This window comes from Daldinia loculata (assembly GCF_022478755.1).
Source record: "Daldinia loculata strain CBS 113971 unplaced genomic scaffold F4817scaffold_28, whole genome shotgun sequence".
Taxonomy (NCBI): domain Eukaryota; kingdom Fungi; phylum Ascomycota; class Sordariomycetes; order Xylariales; family Hypoxylaceae; genus Daldinia; species Daldinia loculata.
In genome coordinates, this window is record NW_026054882.1 from 436,410 (window position 1) to 453,259 (window position 16,850).

Consider the following 16,850-nt stretch of genomic DNA (forward strand, 5'->3'; position numbering starts at 1 on the left):
AAACCGCTAAAATACGTGATAAACGTAAAAAAAAGTAAAATAATAAATTTACTAATTTTATAATTATTACCATTATATTTATAATATAGTTTAACCGTTTAATAAACAGTTAAAAAACTAGTAATAATCGAATTTTTTTCCGCATTTTAAAAAATTACGTATAAAAAAACTATACCGCGGCTAAAGTTAAAATTAACATTTCCGAACATATAAACTTTTATTTAAACGAAATCCGCGAAATTTAAATTATCCGTTTAAAATAAGTTATAAAATTTAAAAATAACAAAATTAAAATTAAATTTTTAAATTTATAACCGTTATTTAAAAAAAAAAGGCATTAAAGTAAAAAAATTTAATAAATAATATATATATATTATGTTTAATGTTTTAAAAACGTTTTACATTTATAATAATAAAAAATAAGTAAAAAATATTATTATTTAAAAAATTAAAGGTTAAATAAATAAAAATCCGATTTATTATAAAATTTTAAAATATTTTAATAAAAAATCCTTAATAACAAAAAATTAGGTAATATTTTTTATTATATTTATTAAAATTAGTTTTAAATTTTTTAATTTTAAACCGGTTAAATATTTTAACCGAAAAATTTAAATTATATAATATTTTAAATGTTAAAATTTTTATAATTTACAATTTTATATTTAAAGTTATAAATATATTAATTGCGGTATAAATTATAAAATAATTTTTAACAATAAATATAAAAAATCGATTAAATATATAAATTATAAAAAATTATACTTTATAAACTTCCCGATATATTTAATTAAACTTATTTAATAAAAAAGAAAATTTTTTTACTTTATAAAAAATTAATTAATTTTTATTTAACAATTTAATAAATAAAATTATTAAATAATTTATAAAAGTTTTATAATAAATACCGGAAAATATTTTATAAAACTTTTAAATAATACTTTTATTATTCCCGAATAAAAAAATATAAACATAAACTCATTTAATTCGGAATAAAAAGGCAGAAAACCTTTACTTTTTAATTTTAAAACTTTTAAATTTAAGTTTTTTAAAAAAAAAGGAGTTTTTTACAAAAAAACCGGCTTAATTTATATAAATATAAATAACTTATTTTTAAAATATATTTTTTTTCTTAATAAATTTATAAATTTAACATTTAACGTTTAATAGTAAAGTTTTAAAGTTACAGTTAATTTCGAACTTTTCATTAATATAAAATAACTATTTTAATTTAATTAATAAAAAAATATTTTACTGTTATAAATAATATAAAAACGAAGGTTATAATAAATATAACGTAAAAAAACTTATAATATTTTAAATAAATTTATATATTAAAAACTTTAATTAAAATATAATATTTAAAAAAATTTAAAAAATAAAAATAAATATAATTTTTTTATAAAAAATATTTATAAATATTAATAAAAAAACGGGGAAACGCGTAATAAAATATTATTTTAAATATAATACTTTTATATTAATCGATAATTAAAATATTAAATAATTTTAAATTTTTATTTTTATTAAAAAAGGTTTAAAATATTTTTAATTTAAACTTTTTATATATAATTTTTTATATATAATAAAGGTAAACAATATAATTTTTTATAATATATATAAAAATTTTAATAATAATAATAAAACTTTTAATTTTTTGGAAAATTAAAACCTTTTTAAAAAAGTTTTTATTATAGGAAATTTTAACGTAATATATTAGATATAATAGCCCATATATAAATAATATAATAACTTAAGCGAAAAAATAATAACTTAAACAAAAACGTAAAATTTTAAATTAATATACCGCAATTAAATAATATATAATAAAAAAAATATATTAAACTTAATATTTATAAATATCTTTAATATCGTAAAAAAAATCAATTAATAAATTAATATTTTAATAAATTATTAAATAATTATATATTATATATTAATAATATTAGTAAAAAATACAAGGTTAAATAAATTAAAAATAAATTTTAATAATATTTTTAAATTTATATAATTAACTTATACATATATTTATACCGTTTTAAATAAAATTAATATAAAAAAAAAAATAAAAAAAATAACGAATAAATTAATAAAATTCTTTAACCGATATTTAAAAAATGTAAAAATAAAAAAAAAAAATATAAGCTTTAATATTTTATAATAAAATAATAAATGTAAAAAAATTAATAAAAAAGTAAACGTAGTAAAAAATAATAAAATAATTAATATAAATGTTTAATAAAAAATTAATAAATAATTTAAATTTATAATAAAAGTAATTAAAAAAGTTTATTAAATAAATATAATTTAAAACGTAAATATATTTAAAAATACCTTTAAATTAATTAATTAATGTAAAGTAAGTAATAAATTTAAAACCTTTTTTATTAAAGGCTTAAATAATTAAATAATAAATAATATAATTAAAAAAATCAAATATTTTAAAAATATAATCTTAATATTTAACGTTATAAAAAATAACATTTTAAACTTATAAAAGTCTTTTATAGTTAATAAAGTAAAACTTATTCCGTAAAATTTCACAATTATTTTTTACAAAATTAAAATCTTTTATATTTAAATTGTAAATATATTTTTAAACAAAGACAAAATATTAACATATTTATTTAAATATGTTTGGCCCGTTTTTAAAAAAAAGATCCGCATTTTTTACAAAGTAAATATATAAATAAAATATTATTTAATAACTTTTTAAATAATAAACGTAATTATATTATTAAAAATTAACAAAAAAAATTTTACGTTAATAAAATCTTAACGTTTAATATTTTTTTTATTTTATTTAAATAAAAGATTAAAAAAGATTATAACTTATTATATGGCCATATTAACCATTATATTTAAACTATTTAACCTTTAATATTTTAAAACATTTCTTAAATAATTAGCTATAAACTTAATAATATATATTATAAATAATATAAAAAAAACTTTTATAAATAAATTTAAAATATCTTTATTAATTATAAACGTTTTTAACGCTTTTAATATAATGTTTAAAAGAAAATTAATCTTTTATTTTTACAAATAAAATTAGTTTTTAAAAATAATTTATTAAATTAAATCTTTTATAATAAATAAATCGGTTTTAATTTATTTAAAAAATAAATTAATTTTTATAAAATCTTTTTTTTATAAAATCTTTTAAGATTTCCCAATTTTACCAATTTTTTTTATATTTTATATTAAACTTTTTTTAAACCAAAATAACCATATAATATACTTTAATTATGTAAATAATATAACCCTTTTTTAAATAAAACTTACCATTATTAAAACTACAAATTTATTAATTAAAAACGTAATAAATATTTTCGAATAAAAAATCAAAAATGTTATTATTTTTCTCTTAAAAAAATATAAATTTATACATTTTTATAAATAATATAAACGTATAAACCCGATAAAAATAAGTAATTTTTAAATATAATTAATTAATAATATAATAAAATAATTAAGAATTTTTTTTAATTTTAAACTATTCTTTTTACCTTACGCAAAAATATAAATATCTAAAATATTAAAAATAATAAAATATTTAAAAAAATTAAGTAAAATATATTTAAACGCGTTTTTAACTTTTATAACAAAAATGGCCGTAACATACGTCTTTTCTTTAATTATATATAAAACAAAAACCTAATAATTAAGTTTTTATAAACTAATAATTAAATATAAAAGCGATATAATTAATATTTAAAAATAATAATATATAAAATTTTTTAACTTAATAATTAAAATGGTAATAAAGGTAATATTACTTATTTAAAAAATTATAAATATTAAAATTTTATATCGGAAATTAAACCTTTTACTAGTAAAAATCTTTTTTAAATAAACTTAATTTAAATTATTAATATAATTATATAAATTAAACGTTTTATACCTTTTAATTAAACGATTTAACCTATTGTTTTAAAGTAAAAAAAGTAAGTTAATAATTTGTTTAATACTTTTAAAATATATACGATTATAATAAATAATAGTAATAATATTATTTAATTTAAAACCAATACTTATAAACCAAATATAAAAAACGTAACTTTTACCAATTTTAAATAATAAAAAATTTAGTTAAAATATATATTACGTTTGGTTAAATAATATTTTATTAAAATATATAGTAATATATTTAAACGAATTAAAAAACGAAACAACGGGTTAAAGATAAGTTGCGTATTTATAAGTTTAAATTATAAGTAAATAATATAATACTTTTAAATAAACGGAAATATTTAATATAAAAATTAAAACTATATAAAAAACGTTTAAATAAGTTTTTATAAAACCATTAAATACTTTTTATTTTTATTTTAACAATATAACGGTTATTTTAAAATTTCTCGGATATTTTTTAAATAATATATAAAAGGTTAAGCTAAATTTTTAAAAAATAATTAAAAAATTAAAAAATTAATTAATATAATAATTTCTCGGGCATATAAAAATATTAGGAAATAAAATAGCAAATAAAAAAACAAAACGCAAAATTAAATCGGGATTAAAAGATTATATACCGAATAAATTTTCCATTTTTATATATTTAAAAAAAATAAATAAAAAAAAATGCCAATATTTATATAAAAATTAATAAATTAAGAAAAGTTTAAAAAAATATAAAAAATTCGGATTATATATAACGTATATATTATTTAAAAAGTTAAAATTAATATGTTTTATATTTTATAAATTTATTGCCGAACGAAATAACTATAAAGATTTTATAATTTATTACGTAAAGTTTAAATACTTTAAATGTAATAAGCTATGTTAATGCGGTAAAAATATAAATAAAAAATACTTTATAAAATATAAAATAATATAAAAGAAATTACTTAAGTTAAAACCATTAAAAGGATTTTTAAAATACGTGTTTAAACTTATAAAATATCGGAACTTTAAATGGTTTTTTTAAAAGGTTAACCTTTACGTTAAAAATAATAATGATTAAGCTTATTATAAAATAAGGTTTAAAATAGGTTTTATTACTGAAAATAAATAAAATTAAATTTTATTAACTATTAATTATAAATAGCCATAATATTTTATAAAACTATTATACTTTTTTTTATCGTTTTTTTTATATTAAATAATACTTTAATTTTATTCCTTTTAAAAAAATACTTTAAACGTTTAAAACGCTAAAAATGCGCTGTTATAATTACGCAAGTAAATATAACAAACCAATAAACGTAAACGTTATCATTATCATTAATTGTTTCCTAAATACTTACCTCCTACTGAAGTTTCATAAAATAATAATCCGTTTTAAAAAGAATAGCTTAACCGGGTCAAATATGGTGACGATAGGAACGTTTCAGGATGGGAAGTGTTAGAAAGTAAAGGATAGGCAGATAACTGCTTTCTAGAGAATATGACATATCTAAAGAGATAGAAGTATTTAACAATAAACATGTTAATAGGCTATAATAACTCTATACTAGTACAAGTAGAAATACGACAAAGGTGGTGTTCTACTTAATCTATTGGGTGGCAAGCGGATATCATGTTTAATTAAGAACATAATTTCCAACTCCTAGGGAACAAGGGCTTTATGAGGTAGTCCTATACACAGCTACGTCCAAACCTCCGGCTGTATACTTAAAAGTCCTTAAGGAATGGCATAAGTATTCTACCCAAAAGCCACCTCCCAATACGCACCAAGCAAACGGCTTCTTTCAATAGCTATAGCTTCGTCGAAAACAAAGACCGAAGAGGAGCGACATTAGATGAAATAAAACAATGCCGTTTCTTTATTAGCGATCTCTATAAGGGGTCAGGAGTAATCCTACATGTGGAGCAACCAATCTTACCACCTCATACCTTCAAGTATGGCAAAGCTCCAAATTCATTTCTCTCGCCATGTATCAAATGAAATATATTCTACGAAATGACGTGTAAACCCCATTTACCTCATGTTTATTAAGGGTTCGCCGCTTACTCTCCCTGAAACGATCATGGCATGTTCAATATTATTAATTTCAAAATTTGCTAGGTAACACATCTACCATGCAAAGTAAACCTATACTCCGTCGCCAACTTCATAACAATGTACGTTAGTTACGAAACATTGTGCGTGCGTAGAAAGAAAGAAGCGTACGGATGATCACATCCTTGCCAGCCTATCAACAACTATATTGCGCGTGATCAAGTTCTCTGTTACACATGCTCTTGATAGATATTGTAGAGCCATAGCTTTGGCAATATATATATGCTATATCCTCCGATTATGTAAGAAACTTTTATCATTCGCTCCTTTAACCTCGGGATTTAATTGATACTGATTTTGTAGACCAGTACCGTGCAAGGAAATCGTCACCCATGTGTTATCACGTCACTCTGGAAATCTGCTGCGAGGAGGAGTTTTCAAATTCCTTCCCAAATACCCTTCTATTAGTGAGGTTCTTCGTCCTCTGCCACGCAGCGAGGATAGCTTGGGCACTCCAGGAACTCGAACATGGCGGGCCACCCCGCCCCCCGATGCCACTGGTTTGTATTAAGAACTGCCCAAACTATGACCCCGAATATATTAGGCTTGAACGTGTATTCTTCACTAGGTGCGAGAATTGTGTTAAAACAAAAGGCCCAGAGAAATATGGACTCAATGATGACGATATGCCTATCATTATACATCGTGATAGGCTTCTCCGTGATCAGCTCCATGCGGCAGTCGCTTTGAAACCATACGATGAAGTAGTATTGCGGCTTTATACCGACTTTAATATTCACCAACGATGGATATTAAGCGGCTCGCGATGGATCGTGGCTCATATCCCTATCGGGGGGAATGATCCACTGGGTCCGAACCCGACATACGATTTAGAGGGCGTGAGATGGTGGCTAGAACAGAGGATTGGCGGTATACGTCAAGATGTATTGGACTGGCTTAAGAGCCTTCCACCGTCAACGTTCGGTCCTGATGAGCCACAGTCATCATCGGTCATGGAACGTTGCCCCTCGCTGGCTAGTGAAAGTCCCCTACCAGACGAGGATCTCGATTCGTTATTTGATGGTGAGGACGACGAGGACGACGAGGACGAAGATGATGGGGATAAAGATGACGAGGACGACCGTCCGCGATCGAGGGCGAGTGTGAATTCGGATTCATCGATGGAAGGCTATGAATGGTACGATAATTGGGCAGAACATCACGCCTATTTACCTGCCAAATGTACCTACGAAGAATTTCGTGCCCTGCAAGCAAGTCGCCGGCAAGGTAACTCGCAGCCTCAAGGTTTGACTGGGGTAATACCCGAAGCGAAACAATGAAGAGCATCGCATTATTGCCCTGGCCTTGAATCTTTAAACATAATCCGAAGGTTGTGGTAGGTAGTGTAAAAGCTATGAAGCACTGAGTTGAACGGATTGATATGGCATAACTGGAATCACGAATGATCACTAAAGATTTGCTGGTGCTTCTTAATGGTTTTATTGTATCGAAGAGATACTTCTCGATATTTAAATAAGCCGATGTGCTCTATTGGCATGGCTGCGACTTTTAGCATAGCGTGTGCTTTCCTACTGTATGCCTCCTTCTATTAGATATTAATAGTATCGAATCCAATGCAGATATTTTCGCTTCCCATATTCCTCCCTCAATTCTCTCCTCCAATAACCCTAGCAGTCCCTTATCATAGACCTCTTAAGCAGAGGGGGCAACGCAGTCGATCTCCTGGACGAAGTCGTGAGTCCATTCCGAGGTGGCGGGGAGGTCGTCCAGAGTCGCGCACTGAGGCACGAAGTTGACAGCGGCGCAGTTCTCCGGCAGAGTCTCGCCCTCATACACGTACCGCACAACTTGAATGTTTGTACGCACGTAGCCGATGAATCGGTCGCATACAGCATAGTAGCCGGGTGCGAGACCACTGAGCGCCACCGAGTCTCCAGACTGCTCAATCGTAATTCCGTTGCTGCCGCCGCCCACGTTAATGCTCGCATCGTGCTCGCCAGGGTAGGTAGCATCGGTGCTTTCCGAGTCTTGTACGATGAAGCCCCACGGGAAGTCGGTGCCCAAGTCGTTCAGAACATCAACCCAGCCCTGTGCTTCCGTGCCGTTGCTGTAGTAAGGTGTGGAGGAGCCAGGGTTACTCGCGGACACGACCGCGATGTTCTGGCCAGCGCCGACGTGGATGCCGGACAGATAAGTGCCCGCAACGGGAGGATCTAAATCCTTGGTCTGGTCTCGGAGTTCTGCCTTGAGGTGGAAACCCTTAGACCTGGAGAGTTGTTGGGCAGCCTGCGGGACTGGAGTAGCGCCGACGAGGGCGAGGAAGGTAAGAGGTGTGATGATTGAGGCGAGCATTTTGAATATTAGATGGTGATATTTAGTATGATATTAAGGATATCGAATATCAATTAAATGTATTAGATATTAATATGTAATTGTGTTTGAAGTATTGGTTGATTGAATGAGATTTTTTTCTTTGTTCGAGAGCGATCATCCCGACCTTATATGTACTCCTGGCGATCGTAGCCCAACATCTCTCGTGGCGATGCACGAGCCCGAGCTAGGTAGAGACCGATTCCGAGATACAGATGGAGAATCCCCTTTCCAATTCTTCATCGGGAACGTTAAGCCATCTCGGACCACGCGAGCCAACAGTTGTCAACACGAAAGCTGCGGTCACCCGTCAGCGGCTTAACAGCATGTAAGACTTGTCTTGAGATCGTAGACCCACGTATATCATGAAGATGTCTGCTGATTGGACGAAAACCAATTTTTACTTCATTCATGTAGATCTGGACTGTGTTTGTTTTAGAGGCTGAGCTCGAGATCACGAGGCGGCGCGGTAACCGTGCCGCTAGAGAGCCGCCGACCAATCCGAGTCAAGTCGATCACTTTTCGATTTGTCTTTTTCTTAAAATAGCGCGGTACGACGCATGATATGTTATATCACCACTGATCTTTGGGGTTTAGTGAGTATCGTGATATATTTCATACTATGTTCTACTACTGCTACTTTCATCATAACAACTATGTATACGCCACGAGAAAAGCCACGATATCATGACAAACTTATTTGATTAATAATTGGCGGAAATGAGATATTATTCAAAAGGCTATTATATCAAAATTTCCATACGTCATTGACCTTTTGTTAGCCCCTGAGACTGTGCGCAGACGGACTAGGGTTATCAATGGCTGCAGCATACGATAGTAACCAAAGGATCGTCCATGAAATAAGCTAATAAGCAGAGTAGAATTCGGATTACATGTAACTAACGAGTGACGTTGCATACTACTACGATTTTTTAGTTCGCATTAACCACACAGCGGCCATCCCGTCAAGTGGATGTCTTAACAAACTCCCATTTCACACCTTTCCGTATGCTTGAATCATATCCCGTGCTCATGCGTTGATGCAAGGCTTGTCGCAATGGGCGATGAAGTTGGTGTCAGCGTCGTTGCGGCATTTGCTACTGCAGGCACACAAGAGCTCAACGTTAGACGGCTGCTCGTTCATGCAGACAAAGACAGCTTCGGAAACATTTGTCTTGGGCTTGCTATTTGTGCAGAGCTCCGAGAGGCCATTGCAATAAGCCTTGCTGATATCATTAGGTGCAAAATCTATACAAGTTAGTAAGTAAAGATTTCCCTAGTTTGATTACCCTTCAGCTAGGGATCGTACTATGACCGTTTTCAGTGAGCATATAGCCACAGTAGGTATAGCCTTTGCCACATTTTGGACCAATACCCTGGGAACTGCTTGGTACAGGGGCCACGCCGGATGTAGACGAAGGGGTTCCAGCTGGAAAAGAAGGCTGGCCGGTTGACGAAGTGAAAAGCGTGAGCGCAGAACCCGTCGAGTCAACCCGTGGAAGCGGGCCTCTCAAAGCCAGAGAAGAACCAGCTAGAAGGCCGGGACCGAAAAGAATGGCGTGAAATTTCATATTCGAGTACAGGGGAGCTGCACCGAGGAAGTGCTTAATATATGGCAGTTAGCTAAATAGCTAAATAAGACGAGGTTGTTAATGACTTCGCGATGACCCCTGGATATCGCATGATCCATCGTCTTATATAGAGCTATCTCAAATGAATATAGACATTCATAAAATACGAAGTAATATCATAATTCTGGTGCAGGCAATTGCCACAGGTGACAGACGACCCAGATGTCCAAAGACTACGACACGTCCCTGGTGAGACGTCTTCGTGATATGTTCGGATGCCTTATGCGGAAGTGAAAAGCGAACCATAACAGTGACTGCCGCCCTATATTGAATATCTACCTGAGTATTTTTTAGATAGACTGTAGGGTTGGTCTATCTTAATGTGTTCGTGCTGTATTGTGTGGGAACACAACGAAGTGTAACTTCGTGGGCTTCCTATTTTAGGAATGATTACCGCGAAGTATAGGTTGACAAGTTCGGTATCATGCACATTCTATTGAAGCCGATATATAAGTGATACCTGAACTTGGAATCCGTAGGCTTAAAGGCTTATATACCGAATAAAGTAACGTCGGCCAGACATCTAAAGCCAGGAACAGCATCTCGATATGCGTATCCGCCCTGCATAATCGAACAACCAGCTGTGGTACAAAATGCAGCTAATGCATGCTGTGAGTCCTCGCCTGGTGGGAATGTGATTCTAGAACTTGTTATGAAGGGCCGAATCGAGAGAATAATATGGAGGTTAGTTGGTAAGGTGACGTGGTTGTGAGGACGTTTTACAATTTTCGTGTCTGGCCAAGTTGTTGATGTGAAGGTATAGGACAACTGCCACATACTCGGAATCGGTCATCCCTAGCACCAGCTGTTAAGCCTTGTTTGGGAATATTATAGCTGAGTAGGAGAAATGGCCTTGGCTCGCTAATAATACTTCAAGTTACGGACATACACGGTTCCATGAATCGGGAGTTGTCTCGGGAATTAGGAAAAACATTTTGTGAAATTGTTCGAAACAGCCTTATTGTTTTGGCCCCGCCGGGCTTGTCCAAGTGGAATCACCTTAATTCGAATGTCTATAGTGTATTAAAAATTCTCTCAGTGAATCTCTATATAGTAAGCAGTTCCAATATCAAAATGTAAGGGACGGAAGGTTTTATTTAGCGGAGGACGGCCGATGGACATGCGGGCCGAAGCTGATTACCCCTGCAGGTCCCATCAAGGGTCCAGTGTAAAAACTTTAGATCTATCGATAGGTACATACAATTGTACGCCTTACTATATGACACACGGAAGTACCTGATAAGAAACGCCCCGCAGCTGACTCTGAAATTGCCCCTCCATCTTCCCGCTCTACCAAGTCTGGACCCCGCGAAACCCGCCCAAACTTCCGGCCTCGTCTCAATCAAGTTTGCCTGCCAGGTACTTTCGTCAGTGACTAGGTCCCTGAATATATGCAGGAATAAGGCTTATGAGAGCATCAATTCCAGTTCCATATCCTTCCCTACTTAAACGTCTTCTAACCATCCCAATTGTACCTTCCTATCTACATCTATAGGAAAAAATGTCGGCCTCCGCTACGCAACCCATTATAACATCCTCGACGCCAGAGGCGCCGAAGCTCACGATCAGGGTCGGCACGCGCAAGTCAAAATTGGCCTTGAATCAAGCCGACTATGTCGCTACCTCTCTAAAGCAACTACACCCGACGGTCAATTTCGAGATCAAGGGAATGCATTCGACAGCGGACAAGGACAAAATAACGGCGCTGTATAAGTTTGGTGGCAAGGGACTATGGACGAACGAGCTAGAAGCAGAACTCGTGGCAGGGGAGCTCGACATCATTGTACACTCTCTAAAGGATATGCCGACGACGCTGCCAGAGGGGCTCATTCTGGCCTGCGTAACACCTCGAGAGGACCCACGTGATGTTGTTGTCGTCAAGAAAGGACTGGAAGATAAATACAAGAAGCTGGCAGACCTACCAGCGGGCGCCGTAGTTGGAACCAGTAGCGTTAGACGCATGGCGCAAATTAGACGACGGTACCCGCATTTGGAGTTCAAGGACATGCGCGGCAACATCGACACTCGGCTTCAGAAGCTCGACGCTGAAGACAGCGGGTTCTCGGTGCTGATCCTAGCCGCTGCAGGCTTACACCGGATGGGTCTGGACGGGCGCATCGCACAATACCTCGATAGCACTACGGAAGGTGGCGGTATGCTACACGCCGTTGGCCAAGGTGGCCTAGGCATCGAGGCGCGAGCAGACGATCAGAAGACGCTCGACTTACTAAAACCCCTCGAGGACGTCAAGGTCATGTTAGCGGCAGAGGCAGAAAGAAGTGTCATGAGGACGCTAGAAGGCGGTTGTAGCATTCCCATCGGCGTAGAGACAAAATGGGTAGGAGACAACACGCTGAGATTAACAGGGACAGTTGTCAATGTCGAAGGCACAGAAGCCGCCGATGCCGAAAAGGTCGAAGAGATCAAGACGCGGGAGGAAGCCATAGCGTTCGGCAAGAAAGTAGCCCAGCAGCTAACGGACAACGGCGCGCAAAAGATCTTAGATGTGATAAATGAGGACCGAGAGGCCAATAAAGATAAGGCGAAACCGTGGGTACCGGCGTAGAGTTGCCATATAGAACTGGGGCAAAAATCTAGGCTTATAGGGGAAGATGCGGACAATGCTTTTTTAGACTTGAGCCGTCCATTCTATGTAACCTTAATGTAGAATCTGCGCGGATGCTTTCGCCATGATGATGAGAATACCCCAAACGAGTTTATGATACAAGGTTGAGCCCGTCTCTGTCCCACTCGCTGGTTGTTGAATGCCAATATCCATTTCCGGTGAACACCTGCCCCCCATAACACATCACTTACACTTAGAACTCCCCACCCCTTTCATATACGGTCTAGTGTTCCTCCGAGCCGGTAAACGTCTTGTACTCCTCAGGGTCCATAAGAGCGTCAAAGTCCTTGACGCCCTGCTCGCCAACCTGGACCTTAACGATCCAACCGCCGCCGTGCGAGTCGTCCTCAGGAACCTGGTTGATGGTGCCAGGCTTCTCCTCGAGGGCTAGGTTTACACCGGTAACCTTGCAGGCGATGGGGGCGTTGATATCGGCGGCGCTCTTGACAGACTCGACGGCGCCGATAGCATCGCCCGCGCTAACCTCCTTGCCCTCCTCGGGCAACTCAACGTATACAACGTCGCCTAGCTCCTCAGCGGCGTACTCTGAGATACCGATTACGCCAGCCGTCTTTTCGGCGTTCAGATCGATCCATTCGTGGTCCTTGGTGTACTTGCGGATATCTCCTGCGGTGGCGGTTAATGGTGGTCAGCAACAAACCAAGAATGCAATGCTTAGGTGTGCTTGTGCATGTGTCTGTAAGCGGTATTTTGGGGGCTTTGGTGGCTTGGTTGAAGGGCGACATCGGATAACTCACTTATCGGTGAAGCAGAGAAAGCTCGCAGGGTCGCGGGTTGCCAACTGGATCTTGTGCGCGGTGCTTGTGCTAGTCGAGAAAAGGTCGACGGTCTAGCTGCCCGAAGGCATCGCGCGATTGAGGCCATTATGAGAGTAGAGTAGAGTATGACGAAATAGTTCGTAAGAGGGGAGATGTTGTAGACCGCAGCTTTGACGAAGCTAGCTTTTTCTTTCGAAGCTTTGTGCTTAGGTAGGTACTAGTACTGGTACTGGTACTGATATCGTATCGATGATACCACTACTTTGAAATTGTTTAATGTTGGTACGATCCTCTCAGCTTGGCGCCGAACAGTTACCCGATATATGAGCCCGCACTGTTTATCTTAGTGTATCATTCACCGAGCCACACAGTGCGTTGTGCCGACGTCTATCACAGGATCCGATAAGGTATTAGCCAATCCAAACTCCTCAATTGCCCCGCGTCATGATGAAAACTCCGGGTTATTCCACTGGACCTCAATTGATAAGAAACATCATTATAAGCATATCCATGAAACTCCAATAATTCTTTTAGATGGAAAACGCTTCGATAAGACCAAAGGCGCGCTACTTGGAGAAGAAATCCTGTCAAGAAATGTTACTTGCAGGGAATAATTCGACACATCTCATTGGCCTAAGTCAGTACGCAGAAGAGTACCTAGGTATATAGGGGGCAAGATAGAAATGAAGGGGAATAACTTGAAGAGTAAGTCTATCTCAAAAAGTGTTGACAAACGAGCAGTTAGAGCCATGCTATTCAATAATACAGTAGGCCCCTCCCGGGCAACATTCAATCCATACCATGAAGTCAATCCAGTTCTTCAGTTAAGACTGTTCAACATAAGAATGCCTATAACTTTGAGTTCTAATCGATGAAATCCATGGCCTGACTTAAATAGAATATTTTGAGCCGATCAGACTCGTTTATGTGATTAATCGAGACAGCCTATCTTTACCACCTCCTACAGGTGGTCAATGTGTATACATTGCTTTGCACCAAAAGTGGCAGTTATGGACTTCCGCCATGTTGTTGCGACGAGTGGGTCGTATTATCTGTTTAGTAGTGACTCTATGACTTAAAGACTTAGCCCATTAGTTAATAGAAGTCGGTCGTTGTTGTCGTGTATCCTGGGTAAACAGGTTTAAGTAAACATTCCTCTAAAAGCGCCTTTTAGCTCTCGATATCCTTATGTCTCTTTGTTGCCACTATAATAGGTAGGTACCTACTTGTTAGGTTGTCTTTCTCTTTCTGTAATTGGGGCGAGTCGATATCATACTTAGGTGGGACATTATAAAGGTTCCACTGCTTGAATAATAGGTCGGCTATCGTGAGAAGAAAATACTGGCTGAGACAAACACGAACCGCGCCCAGATAGGCAGCATAGCAATAAAAGCATTAGCGAATCTTATATGAAGTCTGAAGTACTCTATATCGTAATTCAAGGGCTCCTATATATTCAGCCATCGTGCTAGTGATTCGCCTCCGACTACTCGCTAAATAATAGTCACTAATACATCCAAGCGGGACATTCAGAGTTACACAGAAAAATAGCCGCACAGAAGTAAAGGATCTTAATAAAAATTATGGAAGTTAATTCGATGAATAATTTCAAGTTTGAACGTGATACTTCAATGTGATTGGTCTGGACCCGATGCTAGTAGATACGCCCTTCGGAGGACATATGCCTAGACAGGGCGGAAAGGGGCGAAGGCCCCTAAGAAGGAAACATCGTGGTATTGTTGAATTCAGTTAAAAATGCTTTGATTATCCATACCTAGAACTTTCCATATAAACTCCAGCGCTACTTGTTCAAATTTCTGAATATTCAATTACCATTATCATTGTCGCTTAGATCCAAGTGACCTAGTAACTTTTCTACCATGACGGTAGACTTTGTCAAGAAGACATGTCTCTTAGCAGGCTGCGAGAATAAGGCCGAGTCCTTGCAATGCCCAACATGCCTGAAGCTGGGTATCGACAACAGCTACTTTTGCTCACAAGACTGCTTCAAAAGTGCTTGGGTAATGCCCCTCTAGCACCTTAACCCACACATTTTAGACACTCGTGTCCAGGATCTTTAACCTGATCATCTCGAACACTAATACCATATAACAGGCCGAACACAAGAAGATACATAAAACCTTCCTAAATAAGATGCAGAATGGTATTTACTAAATCAACTATGTCGAGGGCATTTCTAAACTGGTTATAGCGACCGGGACGGGAACGTATAATCCGTTCCCTTCGTTCTACTTCACCGGGCCACTACGACCGGTTTACCCGCTCTCTCCAAGGCGCGAAGTCCCAAAGACGATACGGCATCCAGACTACGCAGAAACGGGAATCCCGACAAGCGAGTTGAAGCTCATTAGGAATAAGATCGACACCCTGGACGTTGAAGGACAAGCTGCTATGCGTAAGGTCTGTAGGCTAGGACGAGAGGTATTGGACCTTTTAGCAGCCGAAGTCAGACCTGGGATTACCACAGATTATCTTGACGAGCTCTGCCATAAACTCTGTATAGAACGGGATGTAAGTGCCTTTGTGTTAACCCCCGAATTTTCTGCGATGTTAATCATATCCAGTCCTATCCCTCCCCGTTAAATTATAAAGATTATCCCAAGTCGTTTTGCACGTCCATAAACGAAGTGATTTGTCACGGCATCCCGGACCAGCGTGTACTCGTCGACGGCGACATCATCAACTTGGACGTTAGCTTGTATCACGGAGGATACCACGCGGATCTGAACGAGACATACTATGTTGGCGACAAGGCAAAAGCAGACCCCGATACTGTCAGAGTGGTTGAGACGGCAAGAGAATGTCTAGAAGAAGCGATCAAAGTAGTGAAGCCCGGCTATCTGGTCCGAGACTTTGGCGCCGTCATCGAGAAATATGCAAAATCAAAAGGTTGTAGTGTCGTCAGGGACATCGTCGGACACGGCGTCAACACTCATTTTCACAGCCCACCTAACGTTCCTCACTACGCCAAGAACAAGGCTGTTGGAGTTTGTAAGCCTGGAATGACGTTTACTATCGAGCCTATGGTTTCTTTGGGGAAGCATCAATTCGTGACATGGCCTGATAACTGGACCATTACAACGATTGATGGGAAGAAGTCGGCGCAATTCGGTGAGTTTACCTAGACGTCTATTTATATGTGTTCGGAGAATTCATATGACTGACATATATTTCCTAGAGCATACATTGCTGGTGACAGAGACGGGCGTCGAGATATTGACCGCTCGGCTACCAACATCGCCTGGCGGCCCTGTTCGTACGCTGGAAGATGTTTGACTGTTACTTTAGCGATACTATGATTTGCCCGAGTTGCCCGAGTTTACGAGGGATATTGTCAGACGATCTTTTTGCCTGGCTTTTTTTTCGAAATAGGAAGTTCGTCCGTGCGCAACGTTCGAGCGTTTTTATTGGGTGCATCCTCGAATTCTCACGTGCTCTTCCAGATCCCCACT

The 16,850-nt window shown here is 35.7% G+C and overlaps 6 protein-coding genes across 6 annotated transcripts; 3 read left to right on the forward strand and 3 right to left on the reverse strand.

The window, feature by feature from the left end:
* The first annotated feature begins 6,259 nt into the window (after window positions 1-6,259).
* Window positions 6,260-7,480, forward strand: F4817DRAFT_365684 (uncharacterized protein). The gene has a single exon (XM_049306902.1). It carries the CDS (start codon window positions 6,343-6,345, stop codon window positions 7,288-7,290), a length of 948 nt encoding a protein of 315 aa, XP_049158570.1. The 5' UTR covers window positions 6,260-6,342; the 3' UTR covers window positions 7,291-7,480.
* Window positions 7,435-8,932, reverse strand: F4817DRAFT_339576 (uncharacterized protein). Its single transcript, XM_049303557.1, has 2 exons — window positions 8,700-8,932; window positions 7,435-8,638 (listed from the first exon to the last, which is right to left on the reverse strand). Exon 2 carries the CDS (start codon window positions 8,321-8,323, stop codon window positions 7,664-7,666), a length of 660 nt encoding a protein of 219 aa, XP_049158571.1. The 5' UTR covers window positions 8,324-8,638; window positions 8,700-8,932; the 3' UTR covers window positions 7,435-7,663.
* Window positions 8,933-9,062: 130 nt separating this feature from the next.
* On the reverse strand, window positions 9,063-10,186 carry F4817DRAFT_124785 (uncharacterized protein). The gene is made up of 2 exons (XM_049297679.1): window positions 9,651-10,186; window positions 9,063-9,589 (listed from the first exon to the last, which is right to left on the reverse strand). Exons 1-2 carry the CDS (start codon window positions 9,910-9,912, stop codon window positions 9,372-9,374), a joined length of 480 nt encoding a protein of 159 aa, XP_049158572.1. The 5' UTR covers window positions 9,913-10,186; the 3' UTR covers window positions 9,063-9,371.
* Window positions 10,187-11,222: 1,036 nt separating this feature from the next.
* F4817DRAFT_124809 (porphobilinogen deaminase) lies at window positions 11,223-12,749 on the forward strand. Its single transcript, XM_049297680.1, has one exon. The coding sequence runs from the start codon at window positions 11,474-11,476 to the stop codon at window positions 12,536-12,538; it is 1,065 nt and encodes a 354-aa protein (XP_049158573.1). The 5' UTR covers window positions 11,223-11,473; the 3' UTR covers window positions 12,539-12,749.
* Window positions 12,750-12,821: 72 nt separating this feature from the next.
* On the reverse strand, window positions 12,822-13,483 carry F4817DRAFT_359171 (glycine cleavage system H protein-like protein; the record flags this gene model as incomplete). The annotated part of the gene is made up of 2 exons (XM_049306122.1): window positions 12,822-13,225; window positions 13,357-13,483. The coding sequence occupies 2 exons, from the start codon at window positions 13,481-13,483 to the stop codon at window positions 12,822-12,824; spliced, it is 531 nt and encodes a 176-aa protein (XP_049158574.1).
* Window positions 13,484-15,257: 1,774 nt separating this feature from the next.
* Window positions 15,258-16,674, forward strand: F4817DRAFT_316558 (methionine aminopeptidase; the record flags this gene model as incomplete). The annotated part of the gene is made up of 5 exons (XM_049300695.1): window positions 15,258-15,398; window positions 15,493-15,541; window positions 15,590-15,909; window positions 15,963-16,509; window positions 16,577-16,674. 5 exons carry the CDS (start codon window positions 15,258-15,260, stop codon window positions 16,672-16,674), a joined length of 1,155 nt encoding a protein of 384 aa, XP_049158575.1.
* Between the last annotated feature and the right edge of the window lie 176 nt (window positions 16,675-16,850).

What these genes read in the sequence shown, in the direction of transcription:
- F4817DRAFT_365684 (XM_049306902.1), top strand. Translation starts at nt 6,343, where the DNA reads ATGTGTTATCACGTCACTCTGGAAATCTGCTGCGAGGAGGAGTTTTCA.
- F4817DRAFT_124809 (XM_049297680.1), top strand. Translation starts at nt 11,474, where the DNA reads ATGTCGGCCTCCGCTACGCAACCCATTATAACATCCTCGACGCCAGAG.
- F4817DRAFT_339576 (XM_049303557.1), bottom strand. Translation starts at nt 8,323, where the DNA reads ATGCTCGCCTCAATCATCACACCTCTTACCTTCCTCGCCCTCGTCGGC.
- F4817DRAFT_124785 (XM_049297679.1), bottom strand. Translation starts at nt 9,912, where the DNA reads ATGAAATTTCACGCCATTCTTTTCGGTCCCGGCCTTCTAGCTGGTTCT. An exon ending in GCTCACTGAAAACGGTCATA is followed by an intron (nt 9,590 to 9,650) that starts GTACGATCCCTA and finishes TAACTTGTATAG; the next exon opens with ATTTTGCACCTAATGATATC.